Source organism: Marmota marmota, unplaced genomic scaffold (genome assembly GCF_001458135.2).
Source record: "Marmota marmota marmota unplaced genomic scaffold, marMar, whole genome shotgun sequence".
Taxonomy (NCBI): domain Eukaryota; kingdom Metazoa; phylum Chordata; class Mammalia; order Rodentia; family Sciuridae; genus Marmota; species Marmota marmota.
Genome location: NW_025999863.1, coordinates 544555 through 569680, shown reverse-complemented (window position 1 = coordinate 569680; position 25126 = coordinate 544555). Strand labels below are relative to the sequence as shown.

The window sequence follows — 25126 nt, the reverse complement described above, 5'->3', positions numbered from 1 at the left end:
CACCCTCATTGGCCATTCGCATCGGCGCTGCAGACACGCGCCAGAACCAGCCAATGGCAGTCCGCAGTGAGGTGGAAGGGGGCGGGGCGGGGCCTGTGGGTGTTTGTTGAGGTCAGTGATTGCGCATGCTCAAAGGTTAGGGCTGGGGCAGGAGTCGCGTCCACGCGGGCGGCGGACAGTTATCCGGGCGGTTGCAGGTAGCGGGGCGCTTCGCCATAGCGCTTGAGCATCCGCCAGTCCGGGGAATTCGAAATAGTAGAAAAGGCACCCCCGAAAAAAGTCTTTCGGAAGCAGGGCATTTTAGTATGGACAAAGTCTAGCCGTGCAGGGGCCCGGTCGGGCGGGGACGGGGTCGCGGGCCTCTCACGCGTGCTCACCGCGCCTGCCCCCTGAGGGCAGCGGCAGCTCCGCCCGGTCTTTGGGATTTGCGTGTGCCTTAAGTACGTGCCCCGGCGTCAGCTGGGAGCGTTAACCCCAGAGATCTGAGGGAGAAGTCAGGAATGGCTGGAAAGGAGACGTCAAGAAAGGGCAAGGAAATAAGATTTAGTTCAGAAGTTCCGCATACTTTTCCAGGCCTGCCACTCCCAAATTCCTGGGAAATTTGTAAATCTTAAATCATCTGTAAATCCATTTTCGCATACTTTGTGCACCGTTAATTAAACGCCAATATTTAGATTAAGAGAGGTATATTTTGAGCAACCTATAATTTTAAGGGACTTTCCAGTGTTGCCTATTGATAAGATAATGGAGGCTACGCCAGTCTAAGGACCCTGAGAACTGCTGGACCCTAGTGTACCCCCTGGTGATCACCCAACTGATGTCATCTCCACATTTCCCAAGCCCATCTTCCCCAAGTTTCCTTTAAAAGAAAAGCTGGGACCCCAAAAACGCTGCCTGATCTGGGCGATATGTGGGCGATGGCCTGCTGATGAGACTCCTTTCTCTCCAAGTCCTGTAAGTCAAAGACCCTACTGTCCTGAGCCAGCTCCAGCGTCTGCCCTGGGGCTGCTCAGGCCGCACAGTCCCCAGCAGGTGGGTACTGAGGACACTGGGCTGAGGCTCCTGCTCCGGTGCCTTGTCCCTGCTGGACAGTGTTGGCTGCTGCTACAAAGCAAGACCCAGCCCCTTCCTGGGCACCGAGCTGAGCGCTCCCTCAGCCAGCTTGTCCACCCAGGACTGGCCGCTGGCTTGTGTGTCCCTCGAGGTCTCACTTGAGCTGGTACCATTTGGGGGGAGGTCTTGGGAGACCTGGGCCTGCCAGCCAGATGCCAGAACCCGGCTTGTGCGAACTTTTCACCAGGCTCCCTCCAGCTAGGCCAGGAGTTTTGAGACTGGCTGCTTGGCAGAGTCCCCTTGTCCCTGTCTCACCAGCCACCTCCCTTCTCAGGAAGTCCCCCATTTCCTCCAGCCCTGGGGGAGTGCTGGGGACACAGCAGCGTGGCCACACTGTGAGATCCTGGGCAGCTGTCTCTAGCTTTGCTCATTCACCGTTACTTTACTGTACTTTGCCATAAACACCAAGAAGCTTGTTTACTTGTGGTTGCCAGAAAAACAGCTCAGGGCGGTGCCCTCAGGGTGGGGACCTGAGGGACTTCACTGTGTTCCTGACTTGGTGCCAACTGCAATAAGAGCAGGAGGTGGAAGAGGGGGTGTGGGGACTGGAGGCCAGTGGCCGGTCTGGGGAGCTGCACCCCAGGCACTGGGATGGATTTGTGTCTGGAATTTCCCAGCTTCTCCCCTAGGATCTCACTTCACTGGTGAGGAAATGAAGTCTTGGGATCGTCTCAAGGAAGTTCTTCTATAGCAGCAGAGTTCCTGGTGGTCCCACAGCAGCTCCAGGAGGAAGGACAGGGACTGCGGCCCAATGTGTGGATTGACTTGGTAGTACTGGGGCTTAACCCAGGGGTGTTCTACCCCTGAGCCACATTCCCAGGCCTTTTTAGTTTTAGACAGGGTCTCACTAAGTTGCCCAGGCGGGTCTCAAACTTGTGATCCTCCTGCCTCAGCCTCCAAAGTTGCTGGGATTCCAAGCATGTGCCAGCAAGCCTGATTAGCCCCAGCAACTGAACAAGGGGCTTGTCTCAAAATGAAAGGGTTGGTGCTGTGGCTCAGTGGTAGAGTGCTGGCCTAACACATAATGAGGCCCTGGATCCATCCCAGAATCAACTGAAAAGAAAGTGACCATGACACTCTGCGTGACCAAGAGATCTTTATTGTGGTGTTGTCTTGATTAACAGGGAAGGGAGAGAAAAGAGAAAGAGCAGGGAAAGAGAAAGAGGAGGGAGAGAGCAAAGCAGGCGGGGTGGCATCAGCACACGCGCAAAGCCAGAGGGGTTTTTTCCTAATTTTTTCTTAGTTGAAGATGGACGTAATACCTTTATTTTGTTTATTTATTTTTATGTGGTGCTGAGGATCAAACCCTGTGCCTCACATGTGCGCACTCTGCCACTGAGCCAACCCCAGCCCCAAGAGAGAGTTGTTTTTTTTTTTTTTTTTTTTTTTAAAGATAGAGGGAGAGAATTTCTTTTTAATATTTATTTTTTAGTTCTTGGCGGACACAACATCTTTGTTTGTATGTGGTGCTGAGGATCAAACCCAGGCCGCACGCATGCCAGGCGAGCGCGCTACCGCTTGAGCCACATCCCCAGCCCGAGAGAGAGTTTTTATAGCCAAAATCTAATGGGGTCTCTGGGTCTGCAAGCTGCCTTATTGGCGTACAGTGATTGGATCATACAGTAGTTGCTAAGGGTGTCATCTTCTGCCCTCAGGCAGACTGGAAAGGGGCTAGTTTCCCTTGCACCAGACAGGTGGGGGGGTCAGGTGTTCAGCCCACCCTGCAGCTAACATCAACAAAAATTTAAAAAAAAGAAGAAGAAGGCCTGTCCCCATGAACAGTTACCCTCAGCCACTCCCATGAATCTGCACCCTGTCTCTGGACTTGCCTGGACATTCCTATCCACGGAGTCACACACTGTGTGACCTTGTATGTCCGGTCTCGTTCATGTCACTGCTGGACTGTGTTCTTACGTGACCCGCCACACACTTACCGTTCACCTCTGGGTGGACCGTGCCTGCCAGCTGTGTGATGCTGTGTAAGGTTCTATGTGGGTCCATGTGCTCCTGCTCTGGGTGTCCACCTGGTGTGGGCTGCTGTGTCCTACAGGGACTCTGATCTCTGTTTAAGGGCATGCTGGACTGTCTTCCAAATGGCCATGCGATCTTCTGTTCCCGCTGACCCTGGTGTGGATCTGTAATGCCAGATTCATGGGACCCCATAGACCTCCAGGAGCCGAATCCGATGCCATCACACAAGAGTCTTTATTGCAAGCTCGAGCCTGGACTCACAACTGTTCCTGACACATCGGTCCCAGGGACTGAGTCCCAACCCTTAGTTCAGTGAGGATTTATAGGTTTTGGGGGGGATACTCTATGCGTCACAACATCATACAGCAAATCATTTCACACCGTGGGAAAATCAACAACAAGTCTTAACATTGATTAGCATATTCACTGGTGGGAACAAGTCGGATAGGGGTGATTGATTGGTTCAAGTGGTGGATACATTTGAACTGATTGGTTTAGGCTGCAAGGGGTTGCAAGAGTATATATGCTCAACTGCAGAGTGGCCTAATGTTATCAATCACCGAAACTAGGCCTCAAGCATTCTTGGTTGTAGTTGGACATAATACCTTTATTTTTATGTGGTGCTGAGGATGGAACCCAGGGCCTTGCACATGCTAGGCAAGCGCTCTACCGCTGAGCCACCACCCCAGCCCTCAAGCATTCTTTTGGTCTTTTCAGGAACTTGCATTTGTTGAGTCCAGGACATATGACAAATGACTCAGCAGGGTGGCTATGTGCCTAGGAGCCGGGTCATTCCCTCCCCCCACCTTAGGACAGGCCCTGCTCTGAGGTCGCGGCTGTTTTTTTTAAAATGGAGTCACATCAGTTTCTCAGATGCAGGCCTGATTTCTGGCCTTGCCTTTGCCAGAGAAGGCAGGGGTGTGAAGCACCAGGATGTGAGCCCAGGTCACTGTCATCCGTGTGGTGGGCCCTGCCAGCCTCTTGGGGCCCTGTGGCCCACAAGCTCCTGGGGAACCCACCTCCGTTCCCGGTCCTGCTTCCTTGCCTCCTGATGTCCTGTAGGGCAGCAGGACGACTCCTAAGGTGCCCCATTCACACACTCCTGCAGTCCCCTGGCTCTCATCTGCTGCCCCAGCCCACCCTGTCCTCTTGCCCTGCTCCACTCTGCATCCGCCCACACGGGATTCCTTTCCTCCTGGAACCCCGCCCTGGACAGGCTTGGAGCTCCTTCCTGGGAGCTGATGCCTGCTACCTGGCATCTCCCCTCAGGGTCCCTAGGAGCCCCACATTCATCACACCATGCCCCTTTCCCATGTCACGCCCATTTCCCATCTGTCCCTACACCTGTCCCCCAGGTCTGCCACCTGTCAGGGCAGCTTTGTCCTCCCCATCTCTCTCCCTCTCTCAAATCTCACTGCTCCATCCATCTGCAAACCCTGTGGGCTCCGAGGAACGTTCCCCTTGCTGATCCAAGTAGGAGCCACGCCTACCAATGGCCAGGATGCCTCCCTGGTCTCTGCTCCCGCAGATCTGTTACCAGCACGGTAGCTCCAGACATCGCACACTGAAAAGAAAACCCGAGCTGTCCATCCACCCTGAAGGGCGCCTAGCACCTGCCCCACCTGAGCGTGACCTCCTCTACCCCTCCCTGCCCAGGCCTCCAGGCTGCCAAGCAGACAGGTCCAGCCTCAGGGCCTTTGCCCATATTGTTCTCTGGCCTGACACACCCTCCTCCAGACACCTGGGCTCCCTCCCACCGTCCAGTGCTGGAATCTGTCCTCCACGGTTCTCTGGCCAGTGCTCCACGCAGCCCCTTCCCTAGTTCCCTGAGCCTTCTCCACTTCCTCCCTACCACGGGCCCCAAAAGGCTTCAGCATTTATCCAGCACCTGCATGGCTCTTCCCTGGGCTCTACCTGCAACACAAGGGGCGCAAGGCCCATTTTGTTCCCTGCCCGTGTGGCTGCTCAGCAAAGTGATTGAGAGGTCACTGACAGCCTCAAGGTGGAGGACACAGGAAGAGCGGGGTGTGCAGCCCTCCTCCACCACTGGGGTGGGTACAGGGTGTGTACAGATGCAAACAAAACTGAGTTAAGACCTGAGCAAACCCTCCAGCTTCCCTCGCTGTGTTAGTTTCTATCACTGTGACAAAAACCCCGAGAAAAATAGCTTTGTGGAGGAAAGATTTATTTTGGCTTGTTCTCAGAGGCTTCATTGCATGTTTGGATGGCTCCAAAGCAGAAACATCATGGTGGAAGGGCATGGCAGAGGAAAGCTGCTCATCTCATGGCAGCAGAGAGCAGATAGGGCCAGGGACAAGATATACCCTTCCAGCCAGGCGTGGTGGTGCATGCCTGTAATCTCAGTGACTTGGGAGGCTGAGGCAGGAAAACTGAAAATTCAAAGCCAGCCTCAGCAATTTAACAAGAACCTAAGCAACTTAACAAGACCCTGTCTCAAAAAAGTGCTAGGGTTGTGGCTCAGTGGTAAAGCACTCCTTGGTTAAATCTCTATTACCCCCCAAAATTATTATTTAAATATATATATTTAAATATGTGTGTGTATATATACATATATGTAAGTGTGCATGTATGGGTGCCCTTCCAAAACACATCCTGGTGACCTATTTTTCCTCCAACTAGGTCCCACCATCAATGTTTTTCACCACCTCCAACATTCCATTCAGTTATAAATCCCTCCATGGATTAATCTGGTGAAGCCAAAGCCTGCATGATCTGACTCTGACCACTTCCCAAGCCTCACCTCTGGACACTGCTCACTGGGACCTCAGCTTCTGGGAGACTTTGCAGCTTGCTTTGTGGAACACCGCAACTCCCCCTGTTGGCCGCTCACCACGGCAGAGGTGGCCTAGGTGGTTTTCAGGAACTTAGAGGTAGTTTAAACTTGTTGGAACCACTGCTCCTTCCTGTGGGTCTGTGCAGGTATATGACCTCCACCTTTTGACATCAGAAGGCCACACCTCCGCTCCAGTGGAGCATACTAATCCCACCACTGTCTGAACAGGCTTCCTCGGAGGAGCCATGACGTGGGTTTATTTTCCAGTGTCTTATGGTGGTGCTGGGGATGCATCTCGGGGCCCCGGGGCCCTCAGCTAGGAAGTGTTCTTAGGCCGAGCCACATCCCCAGGCGAGCCATGAAGCCTGATTACAAGCAGAGACCACCCTCTACTTCACCTTTCCTTCCTCCAGGCGGCTCGGCGCCCCAGGCCACCCTGTGCCTTTATCCCGTCCATGGCCCTAGCCCCAGCTTTGGGGAGGCAGCTTTGACTTGGGGCTCCGGCCTTCTGTGTGGATGGCCTGCGAATGGACCCTTTTGCAAAACCCGCGCTGTGCCGCGGGGAATCGTGCCTTCGGAGCATGGAGGACCGGGCGAGGGGGCCCGGGCTGGGCTAGGCGAGGGCTCCAGGACGGCCGAGGCGGGAGTACTTCTCAAGCACCTGGGGCGACCCCGGGCCCTTCTCGGGGTGCTCAGTTCACCCCTAGGACAGGGACATCCTATTACTATCATCGCACAAAGAGGGAAACAGTGGGGGCGTGGACGTCACACGAGCCCAACGAGGAAACCAAGTGCCGTTGGGTGCACGGATCCCTTGGAGCGCCTCCCCGAGCCGACCCGTGACCCTGCTCAGGCCTCGGTTTTCCGCCCGCTCCTGGGATTTTTTTTCTTTCTTTCTTTTTTTTTTGTTTTGGTACCGAGGATTGAACTCAGGGGCACTCGACCACTGAGCCACACCCCAGCCCTATTTAGTATTTTATTTAGAGACAGGGTCTCACTGAGCTGCTCAGCGCCTCGCTGAGGCTGGCTTTGACCTCTGGATCCTCTTGCCGCAGCCTCCCGAGCCGCTGGGATTATGGGGCGAGCCCCACCGCGCCCGGCCCGCTCCCCCGGGATTCTAAACCGCCGCCCCCGGCAGGAGTTGAGCGGAAACTCGCACTCCCAAGAGGCCTTGCGGCCAAAGCCACAGAACTCCTAAGGCGGGTCTCTGCGCAGCCCGCCACCGCCCTCGGAGGGCTCGGGCTGCCCTGAGCGCTGCCGGTCGCGCAGGTCTTTTCGTTCAGGCGTTCGCCGACGACAGCCCCGCGCGGGGACAGGCTGTGGGGCCTGCCTGGCGCTTGGCGCAGGAGGACTTCTCGTGGGTNCCCCAAAAGGAGCAGCGACTGGACTGAAGCCGGCTAGTCGGCGTGCCCTGGGCGGTGAGGGCAGGCTCCCAGCAGTGTGCCACTGTACATCTGTTTCAGAGGAGCCCAAGGTGGGGATCAAGACCATTAAGGTTTACTGCCAGCGCATGCAAGAGGAGAACATCACCCGGGCCCTCATCGTGGTGCAGCAGGGCATGACACCCTCTGCCAAGCAGGTAGGTGCCCCACCTTTGTACCACCCAGGGGCTGGGTCAGTTCAGTCCCATGGAGGAAGTGGCTGAGTTTACAACAAGTCCCAACCCTTTCTGCCTGCCTAGCACCTCATTGCCCCTGCCTGCCACCCCCTTACTCCCTGCCAGTGGCAGGCTTCGCCTGGGCACCCCCAACCAGGGTGGCCTCCCATCCCCACATCTGGGATTTCAGCCCGGAGCCCTGATGTGACTGTGGGAACCAGGTTCTGTGTCCTGCTTGGACGGGGTGGGCTCATCAGGAGGGGCTTGGGCCCCTGTGGCCTGCACAGGTGCCCTCATTCCTGGCATTTGGGTTGAATTGAGCTGAGTGGGTTCATGGGATCAGGTGGCCAGCACACTGCCTTTGTCCAGCCCGGGCTGTAGGGTTCACATAGTCGCATGGTACCTCTTCCATGGGGAGAAGTTGCCACGCCAGCTCTGAAGACACCCAAGAGGCAGCTGGACAGGTTGGGAGGGACCATGCCCTGTGGCAGCCGGCATAGGCCAGAGGACACCACCTGGGTGCAGTGTGGAGGCACATGGGTAGACCCTGCAGCCTGAGGGGTGGGGTCAGGGCTGAGGCTGCTCATCCACAGCTGTGTGTGACAACCTTGTCTCTTGCAGTCTCTGGTGGACATGGCCCCCAAGTACATCCTGGAGCAGTTCCTGCAGCAGGAATTGCTCATCAACATCACGGAGCACGAGGTGGGCCAGTGGGAGATGCAGGTGGGGTGCTGCTCGTCAGCATGCTGGAGCAGGAGGTGGCTGGTGGCGGGGAGTGGGAGGATGGCAGGGTAGGCTTCCTACAGTGAGGCCTGGCCAGGGCAGCCTCTGCATCCAGGCTCCTGCTAAGGGTGTGCGTCCCAGGCCTGTCTGGGCCTGCAGGGTAAGGGCTGGGAGCAGGCATCTCTTTCTGAACTGTGTTCTCAACCCTGGAGGCCCCCATCCCCCCATGACATCAGCTCTGCATGTGTCTTCCCCCTTCCCCACCTGGAGGGAGAGTGCAGGCCCAGCTCTCAGACAGGCCTCGTCCCTGGAGCCCATGTGCCACTTCCCTTTGTCCCACCCAGGTGCTGCAGGGCTCCTGCCCTGCCCTCCTTCCCACCAGTTCCCCTAAGACCCTTCCTTTAATGCTTTTTAAAATGTTTTTATGGTACTGGACCCAGGAGTGCTTAACCACTGACCTTTGTCCTCAGGCTCTTTTTTTTTTTTTCCTCTCTGGTGACAGGATCTCACTAAGTCACTCAGGCTTCCCTGAACTTGTGTTCCTCTAGCCTTAGTCTCCTGTGTAGCTGCATGCTGGGTCTATCCTTCTGCCCAGCAGGGTGCCTCACAAGGCTCTCCTGTGTGAGTTTTGATCTCTTCCTAAGTGTGACTCAATACCTACTCTGATTACTTCACTGTATGCTAACCGCTTCTTTAAAAACGTTGATTCCAAGTACGGTTACAACTTTGAGGTTCTGGGGCTGGGGCTTCAGCATATGAAGGGGCACAGTCCAGTCCTACTGCTGCCATCAGTGGGTCAGGTGAGAGCAGAGGCTGTGGCTGGACAAAACATGGACAACCCTATGTCCCTGGGCCGATTGGCCCCTGGGCTCCTGGGCCTCCCAGTACTTAGGTGGCAGGCGTGTGCCCTGTCAGCAGACTCTCACCATGTGAACACCCAGCTTCTGTCTCTTGGGCTCCCAGAACCAAAGAATCTAGAGTCTCCCAAACTGTAAAACTGCTTGGGGCACCTGACTCCAAACGTCAGGAAGGGACCCACCAGGTCCAGTGGGACTTGATGCCCTGGTGGTGTTGAGGCAGCCAGCCCCCGCCCTGGATCCTGCAGTTCAGGTCTTGCCTTGCAAGTGGGGACCTTGAGGCCCCAAAAGGAGCAGCGACTGGACTGAAGCCGGCTAGTCGGCGTGCCCTGGGCGGTGAGGGCAGGCTCCCAGCAGTGTGCCACTGTACATCTGTTTCAGAGGAGCCCAAGGTGGGGATCAAGACCATTAAGGTTTACTGCCAGCGCATGCAAGAGGAGAACATCACCCGGGCCCTCATCGTGGTGCAGCAGGGCATGACACCCTCTGCCAAGCAGGTAGGTGCCCCACCTTTGTACCACCCAGGGGCTGGGTCAGTTCAGTCCCATGGAGGAAGTGGCTGAGTTTACAACAAGTCCCAACCCTTTCTGCCTGCCTAGCACCTCATTGCCCCTGCCTGCCACCCCCTTACTCCCTGCCAGTGGCAGGCTTCGCCTGGGCACCCCCAACCAGGGTGGCCTCCCATCCCCACATCTGGGATTTCAGCCCGGAGCCCTGATGTGACTGTGGGAACCAGGTTCTGTGTCCTGCTTGGACGGGGTGGGCTCATCAGGAGGGGCTTGGGCCCCTGTGGCCTGCACAGGTGCCCTCATTCCTGGCATTTGGGTTGAATTGAGCTGAGTGGGTTCATGGGATCAGGTGGCCAGCACACTGCCTTTGTCCAGCCCGGGCTGTAGGGTTCACATAGTCGCATGGTACCTCTTCCATGGGGAGAAGTTGCCACGCCAGCTCTGAAGACACCCAAGAGGCAGCTGGACAGGTTGGGAGGGACCATGCCCTGTGGCAGCCGGCATAGGCCAGAGGACACCACCTGGGTGCAGTGTGGAGGCACATGGGTAGACCCTGCAGCCTGAGGGGTGGGGTCAGGGCTGAGGCTGCTCATCCACAGCTGTGTGTGACAACCTTGTCTCTTGCAGTCTCTGGTGGACATGGCCCCCAAGTACATCCTGGAGCAGTTCCTGCAGCAGGAATTGCTCATCAACATCACGGAGCACGAGGTGGGCCAGTGGGAGATGCAGGTGGGGTGCTGCTCGTCAGCATGCTGGAGCAGGAGGTGGCTGGTGGCGGGGAGTGGGAGGATGGCAGGGTAGGCTTCCTACAGTGAGGCCTGGCCAGGGCAGCCTCTGCATCCAGGCTCCTGCTAAGGGTGTGCGTCCCAGGCCTGTCTGGGCCTGCAGGGTAAGGGCTGGGAGCAGGCATCTCTTTCTGGGGGCCCCTGGGCCCTGTGCTGACACCATAGTAGAGAGAACCTAATGCAGCCGGGCACGGTGGCACACGCTTGTAATCCCAGCGGCTGGGCAGGCTGAGGCAGGAGGATCGTGAGTTCAAAGCCAGCCTCAGCAAAAAGCATGACGCGAAGCAACTCAGTGAGACCCTGTTTCTAAATAAAATACAAAAAAGGCTGGGGATGTGGCTCAGTGGTGAAGTGCCCCTGAGTTCAATCTCCGGTACCAGGAAAAAAAAAAAAAGAGAGAAAGAACCTAATGCAGTGACCATTTCCCAGGTTGCCCACAGCTTCAGTGTGGGTTCTTCACCCCTCCCCGTGTGCTCAGGGTGGTGGTGGGCTTTGTCTGGGTCCTGAAGTCTGGGAACCCTGGTGGTGATGATGGGCTCCTCTCTCCACAGCTGGTCCCAGAGCATGTGGTCATGACCAAGGAGGAGGTGACTGAGCTGCTGGCCCGGTAGTATCCTTGCAGGCACACCCCTGGCTCCTAGAGTCCTACCCCAACCCCAGATGGCCCTGCTGGGCTTTTCCTTGACCTGCTTCCCAGCAAACTCCGAGAGAACCAACTGCCCAGGATCCAGGCAGGGGACCCTGTGGCCCGCTACTTTGGGATAAAGCGAGGGCAGGTGAGAGACCTCTCAGGGGCAGGACGACCTTTGATGCTGCTCTGAACCTGCCTGCCGGGGACTTGGCTTTGTCCCTCCCACAGTCCTATCCCCTGCAGCCTGGAAGGGCCTTAGAACCACATTCCTCACACCTTTTTAAAGCCCCAGCAACTGGGGTCCAGAGAAGAGTAGCTCCTAGGCTTTTCAACAGGCATTGCCTGCCACCCTGTGCCGCCATGGTGAGGCCTGTTGTCCCCCAGCACCTGTCCCTGTGCTTCTGCAGGTGGTGAAGATCATCCGGCCCAGTGAGACTGCGGGCAGGTACATCACTTACCGGCTGGTGCAGTAGCCACGCAGCAGGTGAGACGGGTGGGAGGGGCCAGAGGCAGGGGATTCTCCCTGCGCTGGCCTCCAGGAAGGCTGTCACTCTGTCCTGGGACAAACCCTGCCTACTGCCCCCGGCTCAGACCCTACCTGGGCCTGTTCACTCCTGTTGCCCCAGACGCCCAGGAATTCAGGGGTCAACTACCCCCATATCACTTTTCCCCTGAGCTGTCCACTGTCAGGACGGTTCACCTTCAGGGCAGGCGAGAGGCAGAGCTTTGCAGGGGGGTGTTGGCAATCCCACCAGGAGGGTGACTTCAGAACCACCTGAGGGCAGTGCTGAGACAGGACAGCCTCCCGAGCTCCCTGGGCTACCCTTGCACGTGCTCATGGAGCAGGCCTGCCAGAGGCCCTGTGCTGCCCAGCAGGCACCCTGTGCTGCCCTGCATGCTCTCTTTGTTCCAGGTGCCTGACTCATTGAGGCCCTGCTCCTCCATGCCCAGACCCCAGAGATGGCACGGGTGTATGTGACCACCTTCAGGGACACCCACCTACCTGCAGGGACCTGCCCTCCTGCGTTCTGGAGGGCAGCAGTCTCTGGTTTGCTTTATCTTACCTGGGGCAAGGACTCCTCTCCCATGGCCTGGCCGGCTCTGGCTGCGCCCCTGTGTGCTCTGGGCCCCATCCCCACCTGACACCTCCTGACTTCACCGAGGGCAAGGCTACGGCCAGCTCCTTGGCAGGTTTCCTCTGTCAGAATGCTGTATGGCCTAGAAATAAAGGATATTTTAAGTAAATTTGATTGTTTGAAAAGCCAAGATGAATTGCAAGGCTTATGCGGGTGGCCTGCTCTGGGTGGAGCCTGGGGGCAGATGCTGCCTGTCCTGACCCCTGTGCCTGCTGTGCGCCTCGGCTTGAGCACCGGGTGAGCCTGTCTGCAGCGCCTGCACCTTGCTCGGCCGCTCCTCTCACCTGGAAACATGAGGTCAGTCTCTGCCTTTCCCGCTGACCTCGGGTGGCCTCTGCCCACACAGGTGGAAAGCAGGCGTTGGTGAATCTTCCTGCTGTGTCTGCGTTTGCATTGGGTTCCTCAGTGCTGGGGATGAGACCCTCAGCCTGAGCCTGCCGAGCATACGTGGTGCCGCTGAGGGCCTGGCTGCAGGTGGTGGACTCACTACTTCATGATGTGCCACCATCCCGTGTCTAGTTCTGAAACACTGTCACTCCAAAGAGAAACCCGTCCCCTCCCAGCCCTGCACCCACAGGTCTACATCCTGCCTCTGGACTCTCCTGCATTGGGGGTCTCTTGTCACTGGGTCACGCTCTGTGGCCTCGTGTGTCTGGTTCTCATAGGGCATAAGGTCCTCAGGTCCCTCCATGCTGCAGCTGTCACCTCGCTCCTGCTTGTGGCTGAGGACACTCCAGGTGTGCCTGGGCCAGGCTGGTGTCCCTTCACCTGGGACATTGACCCTGGGCTGCGCTGGTGCTTGACTGTGGTGCACAGAGCTGCTGAGGCCATCTGTGGGCAGATGTGTGGTGACAGGCTCTCGTTGCTCTGGGCGTACTGCAGGAGTGGCCGAGCTGGTCGGTGGCGCTCGGACCTGCTTGGCGGCTGCATGTCTCACCCCAGCCTGCACTGGGCCCTGGCTTCTCACCCTCACTGCTTGCTCATGGGCACCTCTTAATGTACACCTTTTTTTTTTTTTAATATATTTTACTTTTATTTTTAAATTTTTTTTTAATGTTTGTTTTTTGGTTGTAACTGAACACAACACCTTTATTTTACTTATGTATCCTTATGTGGTGCTGAGGATGGAACCCAGGGCCTTGCAGGTGCTGAGCAGGTGCTCTACCTCTGAGTCCAACCCCAGGCCCTTCCTTGAGTGAAGCTCTCGTGGTAGATGTGAAGTGACTTGTTTGTAGATTTTGGTTCCTTACCAGATATGAGATTTGCAAAAACTTCTTTTCATGGCCCTTAAGTACCCACATGGTTACTTGTTTACAAGTGGGCCTTCCCGTACATTTAGATGGGGCCTAACTGCCCTGGACGGAAGAGGGTCTGGACCCGTCAGAGGCAGGGCCTCTCCTGGCCACCCTGAAGTGCTATTATGTGAAAACCCAGACACACAGGGGTCTGTTTGGAGGTTCCCTCTTTTCCAGGGATCGATTATGCTTTTAGCCTTATAGTATGTCTAACAGGTAGAGCAAGTGCCCCTTCTCTCCAAAAATAGACACGCTGCTTTTTAAAATCACCTTGCCTAATATGAGCCCGTCACCACAGGAGGTCCGTGGAGCCCCCAGATCCAGAGGCAGGAAGCAGCAGGGGGGTACAGGAGTTGGAAGGCAGTATGAGTCTGAGAAGGTAGAACATTCCAGGGATGGATGGTGGGACAACATGCACCAGCTCAGATGCAGTCAGCCGCTGGGTGTGCCTCTGGATGCCAGCAAGACAAGGTGGGCTGAGGTGACTCCGTGGTGGATGCTTGTCTAGGCTGCACGAGACCCTGGGTCCATCCCCACTCAAGGGCCACAGGAAATGCTTCTGGCCTTGTGGGCCAGTTGGTTCCTGTCCACCCTCCCTCAACTTGACTTGTGGCAGGATGGTGGCCGTGGTAACCTAGACCCCGGCCTGCTGCCTGCCAAGAAGACCCTGTGCCCTGCAGGCAGCTCAGTGCAGCTTCATGTAGGGTCTGGGGCTGCAGGTCCTGATGGCGGCTGCTGCATGGGGAGGGAAGGCTTCTCCCCACCATCTGCTGTGGAGCCCCTGCCTGGAGTCAAAGCTCACCTCTTTCTGCCCAGGAAATTTGCCCCGGGTGAGCCTCAGGGCCTCACCCAGCAGTGACCCCCCGCACCATCCCTCAGGTGAGGGTCAGGACCAAGAAGCGGGTGGGCAGTGGGCACTCCTCCACTGGCCGTGGCATCAGTGTGCGTGAGCTCCAGGTTCACTCTCCAGAGGGTCAGGGGCCGGATTTTGCCACAGCCTGGCCCCTGGCAGCCACGTGGGGTGGCAAGGGATCTTGCAGTGGAGAACACGCTCTCCATGCGGACCGCTCTGCAGGCCATCGCAGAGCTGTAGGCTGCCTCCAGGACTCCCAGGCTTGCCAAACCACCAGGGCTGGCAGAGGGGACCTCCTCCCCATGGCCCTCCTCAGCCAGGAAGCCAAGGACACACCACGGGCCTGTGGCCCAGCTCCCCTTCCCCAGGGCCACAGCACATAGACCAGGTATAAGTTTATTTTAAGCAAAACAGACACATTTCCAGGAAGTACATGGTGACCTGCGAGAGACGGCACTGTGTACCTAGACCTAGGTGACCTGGACTCCAGGTGTCCAGAGCTTTCTGGAAAAGAGCAGATCCCAAAGTCAGAGCCTGGCCCTACTGACCCCCAGCCTGGGCTTCAGTGTCAAGGCTGGCCTGCACCCCAGTTCCACAGCACCCACAACAGCCTTCAGCCCCGCAGGGGTGAGGAGTCATCAGTGCAGGGCCTAAGATTGAGAGCCCAGGGGCAGCGAGGGGACGGGGACAGGACGGCTCCACCCACACAGCCCTGTGGGCCCACCAAAGATAGGGAGCTTCACCAAGAGCCAGGTCTCCAGCTCAGCTGAGCCGAGGTGAGAAGCTTCAGGAGGAGGCTGCCAGCGCAGCTGCTCTCGCCAAGGACAGGCCTGCGAGGCTAGCCCAGCCTTGAGATGCAGATGGCCCAGAGGCAGAGACATAGACCAGGCATAAGAGAAGCTGGCAATTGTCCCACCCACCACCCCAGCTCAGAGGAAGTCTGGCTGTCGCCCCCAGCAGGTGCCTGCCGCCATCTGCCCGCCACAGAGTCTCATGGTGGGCCGCTGGGCCTGCGCCATGTTGTTGGACTGGTTGGTGTTGTAGGTTGAGAGCTGCAGCACTTGGTCGTCCTCGTCCTCCTCCTCCCCCAGCTGCCCCTCACTGCCACTGCGGCTCCGGCGACCCTCCAGGCTGGCTTCACCCTCCTTCTCCAGAAAGCTGAGGTGGTGCAGGGCGCTGGCGTCTGAGGATGACAAGGGATCCGAGCCCTCTTCCAGCTCTGAGTCAGAATCGTTAGATGCAACTCGGGATTCTGGGAAGGCCGGACAGAGAGGGAGAGAGAAGGGAGTGGAGGACCTGGCTCAGTGGACACGGAGTGGACACTGGGACATCTCCACCTGAGTCAACTCCCAGGGTCCCCACCCCAGCCTGCTCCCTCTCTCAGATACTACACTCCCCCCCAGGGAAGCATTTGGCCTGGCCAGATGTTGGCGCCTCAAAGACTCAAGGCCTGTGGGCCTGGATCGACACGGCCATTCCTCAATGCAGATGGCCACCTTGGAAAGAAGGCACTGTTGGCTTGGTTACAACACTTGAAAGGACAGTGCTGAATACTGGGTACAGGTGGTGTCCATGGCAGACAACCCCACAGAAGTTCAGTCTTGGGCACTGCGACTCCAACCTGTGCTGTGCACGCAAGGCTCCACGGTGGACACCAGGGCCTGGCCTCCCTGCAGCCCCACTCACCTCGGCCCCTGTCCTCTGCCTCCTCCTGCAGGGCATAGGCAGACTCCTCTCCAGCCTCTGAGTAGGGCATGGAAACCACCACCTCTGCCCGCTGACTGGGTGGCCCATCCTGCCAGGGGGAAGGGAGTCAGGGAGGCCGCAGCTCCAGCTGCCCCAGACCCTGAAAGTAAGGACTGCTGCTACTGAGGCTGTGTGATGTCCCAGGGTCCACTCCGTGTCCACTCCCACAGCTTGTGCACGTAGGCCTGCTCCTCCTGAAACAGCCACTGCACTCCTGCTCCCAGGCCACCCGCTCTGCCAGACGGGCCAGGCCCAGCACACACGCCAGGGTCAGAGCCAAAGAGCCCTGGCCCCAGTCCTGAGGGTCCCTGGCTCTCGGGGGGCTCACTGAGGCTGTGGGGTAAGAAAAAACTCGGGAACACCACGAGATGCCAGGAGACGGGTGAAGAAATACAAGGAGGACTTAAAGAGAAGAGAGGAGCAGATGTGTGAGGAAAGGGAACAAACTTCTAGAAACCAAAGCCAGGCCTCTGGCTGAAGTGGCCCCAGCTGCCCACGTGCAGGCAGTGGACCAGGTAGGAGGGTGGAGGCCAGCAGTGCCTTTGTTTCCCCAGCACTCTGTCCCAGGGCTCAGACACACCTTGTATAGTCTCTGTTCCAAAGACAACTGGCTGCTCTGACCCAAACAAGGGCTTCCCAGTGTTGTCCCCACCTGCTCGCACCCACACCCTCCTGTGCACAGCTGTGGCTCCGATCCATGCCTCACCTGGCACCCTGGTGCCTCCTCAGGCTCCTCCTCGAAGATAAGGCTGTAGTGGACGATGAGGGTCTCAATGACACGGGCCTGGTGGGGATAGTCCACCAGAGAGGAGAGGGAGATGGTGGCCTCTGTGGGTCGCGGCCGCAGCAGTGTTGGCCCAAATACAATGCCCAGGTTCCCTGGGGTCATCTTGTTATCCTGTTCCACCTCCACTATCCTGGGGCACGGAGAGCACAGGGTGTGTGAGTGGCTCCTGGAGCCTGCCTGAAACCCTGGGCCCCAGCCCTATGACTTACCTGCGCAGGTGTCTCAGCAGATACTGCAATGTGGCCAGGTTCTCCGGGGGCAGGTCCCGCAGCAGCTCCCGTAGGCGGCCCACCATAACAGCAGCTGCCGCCTCGCTCTCAGACCCATCCTGCCGGCCCCTGGACGCCGTCTTGGCCTCAGCCTCTGCCTTCAGGCTGTCCTTGGCCAGCCCCACGAGCTCGTGGTATAGGCGGAAAGATATGAGCGGCTCCGGCAGCTGCATGAGGGTGTCAGGACCAGAGTCAGAGGGCTGGTCTAGCCTGCCGCCATAGCCACGCCCAACCACACCAGGGCCCCACCCACTGCAGCAACCGACTCCGCCCCCGTCCTCCAGAGAGCACCTGTGCCCACGCCCCTCCGCACTCTGGCCACGCCCAGCACAGTAGGACCCCACCCACTGTAGCACGTGCTCTGGCCACGCCCCTTCCAGTGCACACCTCCAGGGCGCCTCACCTGGCGCAGGTAGAGCTTGAGGACGTTGCTGATGTCGTGCGGTAAGGCCTGCGACAGCTCCACCAGTTCCTTGCCGGTCTCGAAGGCCTGGCACAGCTTCTCCACGCGCGTCTTCACACCGTTGACCCGGTAGATGCCCTGCGGTGCCGGTGCCGCAGTCAGCCTCTGCCCGCCCTCCCAGGACCCGGGAATCTCACCAGTTCCCAGAGACACACCTTGACGCGCAGCGCGCGCCGTTCGATCTCGCAGACGCACTTCTTGACGATGAAAGGCACGCCATCCAGGGTACCGCGGGCTGCCTGGCTGAAGTCCTGGCCGAAGAGCTGCAGGCGGCCCTGCAGCTTCTTGTGGCCGCACTGAATAGCCAGGGTCTCCAGGCATTTCTTGTGGCAGGCTAGGCAGCACTGGGGGTCAGCAGGCAGTGAGCCTCGGCTCCGGCAGGCGGGACTCCACCTGCACCCTCCTCCCTGGAGCCCTTGCAATTTCCATGACATCCTCTGAAGGCACAAGCCAGACTGCTCCTGGCAGGCAGACACCCCTCTTGGGTGGAACTGCTGCTGCTTGGGGTTGGGGCTAGGATTTCTTTCTTTTCTTTTTTTTTTTTTTTTTGCAGTACTAGTATTAGGGATTGAACTTATTTTATTTAGAGACAGGATCACTGAGTTGCTTAGCATCTCACTATTGCTGAGGCTAGCTTTGAACTTGCGATCCTCCTGTCTCAGCCTCCCCAGCTGCTGGGATTACAGGTGTGTGCCACTGTACCCAGCTGAAAACTGGTGTTTCTATACCCCTGTCCTGCCACCTTTCAACCCCTTGATTTTCCTGCCACAGCCCAGGGCTTCAACATTGGCTGTCACCCCCCGGGGCCACTCTGTCCACTTCTGGCCTGTCCAGCCCCTCTGGACTCCCCCGCAGCACTGCTGCCCCAATGGGCGAGGCGTGTACCTCCTCACACTCCGCTCCTTGGAAGTACACGTAGCTGTTACATTCCCTGCACTTGGCGGGCGTCCGGAGCTTCCGAAGCCGGTGGGTGCGGGCTGCCTTGGACAGCCCCACATTGCGAAAAGGGCCACTGGGTACAGCCACGGGCAGCTCAGGAGCCATGCCATTGAGGTCAGCTAGGCGTGAGACGGGCAGCCAGTGTCACAAGGCAGGAGGGGCAAAGCCCTGGACGTGTTCCAGAGCTCTCTCCCTCCCCTCTCAGGCCACAGTTCCTCACCCTGCTCAAAGGCAGACACCTCTGGGCCACCTTCCTGCTCCACCAGCTCCTCACTGGGTGACATGGCACCGCTGGATGACATGCGCTGAAACTTCTTAAAGTCCTCTATGTAGGACAGAGGACTATCAGACTTCCCAAGCCAGGATGACTAGCAGCTCCCTGCCCCAGCCCGCTGGGCAGGCCTCAGGCCTCACCTGAGCCCGGCCTGGGGTCCAGACTCCTGTCGGAGTCTGAGATGGAGATGGGCCAGGACTTGTGCACCTGGTGTCCCCGCACCCCTGGGGAAGAAGGAGGGTGTGTCCAGCACAGGCCTCAGGCGGCCTTGGGAACCAGTGTCCCCTGCTCTCACCAGGCACTCACCCCTGGGCTCCTTGGCAGGCGCCCCTTCGTTGGGCCCACCTTCCTCAGGGGAGCTGCCAGTGGCCTCTGTCCCCACTGTGTCCCCAACGTTGAAGCTGCCCTTCCGGGCACGCATGATGGGAGACCTGGTGGAAGGGTGAGGAGGAAGGGTCGGCAGGGGCCTCACAGTAGTCCTGCCCCTCCAGGTGGTAAGCCTGCCCCCCCCCCCAACCGGTGCATGTGCCCGGGAGCCGGCTGGGCGGGTGGGGTACCAGGAGCTGGAGGAGACGTGGGGCTCGAAGTCGTAGCGCACGTCGGGCTCCTCGCCACGCTGCAGCTGGCGCACGTGGGAGGCGTACTGCTGGCCGGGGTCGTAGAGCTTGCTGCTCTCGCACAGCATCTGGAAGTGCACCGGCAGGGGCGCCGTCTGCATGTGCATCAGCTGGTAGTAGGAGATGGTGGCCTGCGGGCAGCACCCACAGGTGAGCGGCCGCCCGGCACGCACCGCGGCCAGAGCCCGCCCCCGCACGCACCGACTTGATGGTCTGGTCGCTCTGCCGGATGACCTCCTGGATCTGCCGCAGCGCTGTCACCTTGGTGTCCTCCAGCTCCTGCTTCTGTGTCTTGGCATCCGCGACACAGGTGCGATAGGTGGCCATGGCTTCCTCGGCCTGAGGGGGTGGGGGAGCGGCTCAGCCCTCAGCAGGACCCAGCCAAGCAATGCAGAAACCCGGGGAGGAGCCAGGCAGGAGAGGGTGTGCGCTCCGCGCCCAGAGGCCTGGAGATGGGACTTCACACAAGTGCGGGAGATGCCGCCCTGGGTCTCCTCCTACCTGACCCTCTGCTGACCCTCCTGCTGCCCTCACCTTGTTCTTGGCTTCCTCCTCCAGCCGCCGCCTCTTGTCCAGGGTCTTGGAGGCTGCATTGCCCGCCCCAGGTCCTGAGCTGGCCTGCTCCTCCTCTGCCTTGGCCACCAGGAAGCGGGCCTTGTCATGGTCCTCAGAGCGCTGCATGTAGCCCTGCTTGGCCTTGCGCAGGTTGGCCTCCGCCTCCTGCTGGGTGGTGAGAAGGCGAGGTGGGGCCGGATCCAGCTTCTCCTCCAGCCCTGGCTGCTCCCACCCTCTTCTCCAGCCCCAGCTCTGGCACCCAGGAGGGCCAAGCCAAGCAACGCAGGAACCCACAGTCCCATCTGGCACACAGTGGTCCCTGCCCAACAGCAGCAGAATCGGAGGTGACACCTGCAACCAGACCCCTCAAGGAGTGGGATAGCCTCTGACAGAAACACAGGTGCCACTGGAGTAGGAGGCTGGCAGGAAGCCAGACACCCCTGAGCACCAGGAACCTGCTCAGAAGCCACCGGGCCTGGGAGGCCCCTCAGCCCAAACCGTCAGAGGCCAAACGTGCAGAAAAGAACCAGGGGCTCAGCCACCACTCGCTGGTGGAACTCTTGCTCAGTCCTCAGCAAAAAAAAAAAAAGAAGAAGAAGAAGAAAAGGAAAAAGTACTGCAAGTATTAAGAGAATATTTCAAAATAATCCCATGTGTGGGGAATCCCTTTTGATGGACAACACAGAACTCCATGTAAAAAAGCCAGAGCTGTGGATGCACCTATCACCCCAGCTTCTGGGGAAGCTTAGGCAGGAGGATCACGACTTCCAGGCCAGCCTGGGCAACTTACTGAGACCCTGTCTCAAAATAAGATGAAGCCGGGCTTCAGTGGTGCACACCTGTAATCCCAGCGGCTGGGGAGGCTGAGGCAGGAGGATTGCAAGTTCAAAGCCAGCCTCAGCAACTTACTGAGGCACTAAGCAACTCAGAGAGACCCTGTCTCTAAATAAGATATAAAATAGGGCTGGGGATGTGGCTCAGTGGCACAGCACTCCTGGTTCAATCTGACAAAACACACAGACTACTGCAGTCAACTACCACCAGGGCTTCTTCCTGCAAAACAAGCAGGGCAGATCGAATAAAGAAACACGAGGGCCTGGGGGCACGGCTCAATAGGTGGACAGCGCATGCCTAGCTCGTGTGAGGTCTTGGGTTCCATCCCCAGTACTGAAACAGCAACTAATAAAAGGATTGAAAGAAGAAACAAAGTCAAGCGGAATGTGTCAGCCACACTTACAACCCCAGCGACTCGGGAAGCCGAGGCAGGAGACACAAGTTAAAGGCCAGCCTCAGCAACTCAGTGAGATCCTGTCTGAAAAACCAGAAATCAAAAAGGGCTGAGGAGAAGTACCAGGAAAAGGACACAGGAAGGTCAGCTCATATGAGACAAGAATCTGCTCTATTTAGAAAATAAAAATGTCCAGGACCACGGGCATCAGGCTAGGAGGAGAACATGCTTCGTTTTGAAGCTTCAGAGAACTGATTCACCTTCCTAACTGGTGGCTTTGAATTTACATGACTAAATCAGTTTAAATCTTAGGAATTCTTTCAGTCCTCAGTTAATCTTAAATAAATAGGGCTGGGGACGTAGTTCACTGGTGCCCCTGGGTTCAATCCCAGCACTAGGAGAGGCGGGGGAAAGGTCAAATGATCAAGTAGGTAGGAGGAGTCTATAAGTCACAGTGTTGGGATCGGAGTTCTCCAATATGTGAAGAGCTCTATCAAACCAATACAAAATAATAATAATAAGAAGAAAAAGGCACTGTCTGAGCCACACTAAGGAAAGGGATATAACCCGAGGTTTCACAAAGCTGAAAAGCATGGCCATGGTGTAGCAGCAAAGCCATCAATGTACCTGTCTCAACCATGACATTTGTTTTGGAGCACTGATCTGAGATAAACCCTCACAAACTCTGGAGGTGGGAGCACAGGCTTGTCTTAGCTGTGATGCTTATTAAAGCAACTTCCCATCCACATACTGTGCCACAGAAGCCTCAGCTGAGTGCTGAGCTGCTGCAAAGGAATGAGGCTGCATCGTGTGGACCCTATGGGGTGAACTCCTCGGTGCAGGGGTCAGTGTAGAGACAAGTGCCAAAATGGTCACCCAGGAGCTGCGGATCTGCTGGAGTTGGCTGGTATATGCTGGAAGCATCCAGGAAGGGGCTTCTCACCCCATGCGCTGCTAACTCAGCTAAAAAAGGCGAACAATAATCCACGGTGCTGCTGAAGCCACCCGAAAGGGAACTGGGGAGCAAACACCAGACTAGAGTGACTGGGCCTCAGTGTCCTCCTCTCGTGGGGACTAGCTCTCTGCAGCCTGAGGAAACACCGCTTCTCCCCATTTCTGAACCACCCGCAGTGGGAACCGGGGAGCAGAGGGCCTGAGTCCTGGGAACGCAACCGGGGCCAGATGGTGCTGCGGCTGCGTTCCTCGCATGCGCAAAAAGGCGCAGGGGCACATGCGCAGTGCTAGCACAGGCCTCCGAGGGGCAGGAACGCGAAGTCACACGCCTGCTACCCCTACCAGCTTCCTCTGTGCCCGGTGCCAGGATTCCTTGATCTCCTTCCTGCGTCGCTCATGCTCCAGCCGCCGCAGGGTCAGGGGCTGGGGAGAGAGGGTCCATCAGTGGGGGCCCTGGCCACACCCCCACCAGCCTACCCTGGAGGCCCAGCCCACCTGCATGAAGGTCTGGGTCTGTAGCGTGCCCACCGCCTGCACCATGCCGTGGCCAAACTCCAGGTCCTGCTCCAGGGCCAGCGAGTAGATGGACAGGAGGGGCATGTGGGGCTGTGGGGGTGGGGCCAGTCACTGAGGTGGGGAGGGATGGCCCCAGCAGCGGCCCCAGCTCTGGAACCCTGTCACCTCTCATAGTCCCTGCAGCCACTGCCCGCTCCTGTAGTACGGAAGGGAGGCCCTGTCCCAGCCCGCGGGGCCCACCTCGTGCATGACACTCTGTCTGCAGTTGTGGACGATCTTCTGTAGGCTTTTGGCAAACTCCATCTCTGCAGGGTGTGAGGTGCCAAGTGTTAGACAGGCGCAAGGTGCACCGGCTCCCTGGGACCCTCTGGCCAGACCCCACAGGGCCCACCCTCACCCAGAGCAGTCCGCTTCTCCAGGTAGCCAATGAGGTCCTTCATGTACTTGGCCATGTTCTTGGCATACTGCAGTGCGGCATCCACACCACCCTCACAGCGCTGCAGTAGCACGTCCACTTCCTCCGGGGGTGGGCAGCCTGTGGGGCACCTGCTCAGCCATCTGGCCACCCTGCCCTCCCCGTCCAGCTCAGTGCAGGCCTCTGGTGCCCAGCCCACGCAGGCACCTGCCCCTGGGGCTCTGGGACACTTACCTGCCTCACAGTCCTCAGTGCTGGGCAGGGGGCCCTCACTGCCCTGTCCGTACAGGTTCTCCATGGACTGCACAGAGGGAGACGCAAGTGAGACCAGCCCTGGGGATCCTGCCCTGCAGGAGGTGGCCACCACCTGCCTGAGGGGGGAGCAGACCCACCCCACCCCCGCTGCTCACCTGGCTAGGGTCCCCAGGGGGCACTGCCAGGAGCGTGCTGCTGTCCACTTCGCCCATGAGGAACTCGGACACACTGCAGGGCCAGAGGGTCAGCACCAGAGGCACACGGCACCATGTCCCTCAGCCCGCCCCAGGGGCTCCCGTGCCAGCTCACGTGCTGCTGAAGGACACAGCCATGGTCTCCAGGGCCTTCTCGAACTCCCTCTTGTCCGACTCATTGTTGGACTCATAATGGAAGGCTGGGAAGCAGAGGACACTCTGAGAGGCCATCACCCCTAGCCCACTGACAGAGCCCTCACCCCGGCATCAGGGAGCAGCTGTGCCTGCCAGACGCCTGTGCATCCTTCAAAACCCACTTCAGAGAGCGCCCCCTCCAGGAAGTCCTGCCTGGCAGACCGGCCTGGCTGCCCCCTGCCCATCTGCTGACCTTTGACCTTGGCAATCAGGGTGCCAGCAGCAGTGAGTGTCTCCACGGTGTTCAGCAGTGGGTACTTGGAGATGACCTGGCGCATCACACGCAGGGCCTCACCCAGGCACTCATGGGCCAGTGGCCGGCGGGCCTCGAGGAGATCTGCTGGTCAGAGTGGGTGTCAGCAGGAAAGAAGGGGCCAGTCCCAGGGGGTCTGCTGTGTCCTCACAGCTCCTGTCCCCAGGTGAGCACACTGAGGCAGAGGTGGGAGAGGGCAGCCATGAGACCCAGGGGAGGACTGACCCTCTCTGGGCTCCTGGTCAGGTCTGCACAGACTGGTCCTTGGCCTAGACAGTCCCTTCCACTCAGAACTCCTTCTGACCCTCCAGAAATCAAACTGCTGCTGTCCAAGGCCAAGTCCTGGCCCTCCTCCTCCACGCAGCCCCCTGGTTGCTGCCTGCCCTTCTGCCTACCTGAGCACAGGGCAGGCCACCCCTCACCTCCCACGGCGCCATCCTGGCAGCTACTGCAGAGGGCACCTCCTCTCTGCACAGGAGGGAGCCGAGGCCCAGGGACACTTGCACTTCACCGACACTGAGGGCGGGAGCGGCAGGGAAGCACCTGTCTGGCTTTACTTCCTGGGCCACCAGGAGCCAAGGGCTGGGAACTAGTCGTGGTTTGTTGGGATAGGACTTCAATGCCCCCTCGAACGCTCTGAATCAGAAGATTTCTATAAAATGGGGAGCTGGGGAATGTGGGCCACTGGCGGACCTCTTGTCGACCTGCCAACGAAGACTTGGGTTCCAGCCCCAGCACCCTCTCCCAGCAAAAGAAACCAAACAGAAAGAGTGTGGGTGAGCTAGCGGAGAGAGTCACGGGGATTCTGGAAGGTCAAGAATGATGGGGCGGTGAGATCCGGGAGAGGACAGCTGGAGGGTGCCCCAAAAGCCAAGTGAAGCCTGAGCATCACCGCCCGTCTCTTCTCAGCACAAAGACCCCCAGACCCCCAGACCCCCAGAGGGGATTTCAGGAATCTAGGGAAGCCCCTGGGAAGGTCAGGCCCCTGCCCTCCACCACACTCCTTCCCCAGCCTGCCCCTGAGGGCCTGAGCCACCTAGATTCCCACAGCACCCCTCCACCCGAGACATGGGCTACAGGAGGGCCACCTGCCAAGTGCGGAGATGCAAGGTTGCCGTGGCCAAGGCAAGTGTTCGGCAGCTGTGCGTCCCCGGCGGCCAGCCCAGTGCCCCAGTGCCCGGAGCGCCACTGCGGGGCAGGGT

General features: G+C 58.4%; 2 protein-coding genes across 7 annotated transcripts; one reads left to right on the top strand and one right to left on the bottom strand.

Moving 5' to 3' along the window:
- The first annotated feature begins 803 nt into the window (after positions 1-803).
- Polr2e (RNA polymerase II, I and III subunit E) lies at positions 804-12225 on the top strand. 2 transcript variants are annotated; one of them, XM_048811861.1, is made up of 7 exons: positions 804-819; positions 7315-7457; positions 8097-8177; positions 10901-10959; positions 11047-11125; positions 11388-11464; positions 11894-12225. In XM_048811861.1, exons 2-6 carry the CDS (start codon positions 7389-7391, stop codon positions 11451-11453), a joined length of 354 nt encoding a protein of 117 aa, XP_048667818.1. In that variant the 5' UTR covers positions 804-819; positions 7315-7388; the 3' UTR covers positions 11454-11464; positions 11894-12225. The 2 variants fall into 2 exon arrangements, with proteins under 2 accessions (XP_048667818.1, XP_015359059.1); XM_015503573.2 differs by lacking the exons at positions 804-819; positions 7315-7457; positions 8097-8177 and adding exons at positions 9397-9552; positions 10192-10272.
- A 2421-nt stretch (positions 12226-14646) lies between these two features.
- Positions 14647-24662, bottom strand: Arhgap45 (Rho GTPase activating protein 45). Of its 5 annotated transcripts, none has more exons than XM_048811837.1 (21): positions 23865-24662; positions 23592-23676; positions 23438-23510; positions 23262-23328; positions 23004-23147; positions 22853-22917; positions 22592-22702; positions 22439-22519; positions 19894-20079; positions 19561-19698; positions 19300-19490; positions 19049-19173; positions 18883-18966; positions 18689-18793; positions 18415-18587; positions 17685-17873; positions 17470-17607; positions 17007-17233; positions 16717-16927; positions 15951-16059; positions 14647-15516 (listed from the first exon to the last, which is right to left on the bottom strand). In XM_048811837.1, exons 1-21 carry the CDS (start codon positions 23947-23949, stop codon positions 15194-15196), a joined length of 2910 nt encoding a protein of 969 aa, XP_048667794.1. In that variant the 5' UTR covers positions 23950-24662; the 3' UTR covers positions 14647-15193. The 5 variants fall into 5 exon arrangements, with proteins under 5 accessions (XP_048667794.1, XP_015359055.1, XP_015359056.1 ...); XM_015503569.2 differs by having other exon boundaries at positions 19894-20082; positions 23865-24661; XM_015503570.2 differs by having other exon boundaries at positions 19894-20082; positions 23010-23147; positions 23865-24660.
- Between the last annotated feature and the right edge of the window lie 464 nt (positions 24663-25126).

Bases quoted from the DNA above. Each gene is read 5' to 3' on its own strand.
- Polr2e (XM_048811861.1), top strand. From the start codon at position 7,389: ATGCAAGAGGAGAACATCACCCGGGCCCTCATCGTGGTGCAGCAGGGC. The intron at 7,458-8,096 runs GTAGGTGCCCCA...TGTCTCTTGCAG, and splicing joins TGACACCCTCTGCCAAGCAG to TCTCTGGTGGACATGGCCCC. The intron at 11,126-11,387 runs GTGAGAGACCTC...GTGCTTCTGCAG, and splicing joins TTGGGATAAAGCGAGGGCAG to GTGGTGAAGATCATCCGGCC.
- Arhgap45 (XM_015503569.2), bottom strand. From the start codon at position 23,949: ATGCGCCAGGTCATCTCCAAGTACCCACTGCTGAACACCGTGGAGACA. The intron at 20,083-22,438 runs GTAGGGGTAGCA...CTCACCACCCAG, and splicing joins ACCGGGCACAGAGGAAGCTG to CAGGAGGCGGAGGCCAACCT. The intron at 17,874-18,414 runs GTACACGCCTCG...GCTGACCCCCAG, and splicing joins AAGGAGCGGAGTGTGAGGAG to TGCTGCCTAGCCTGCCACAA.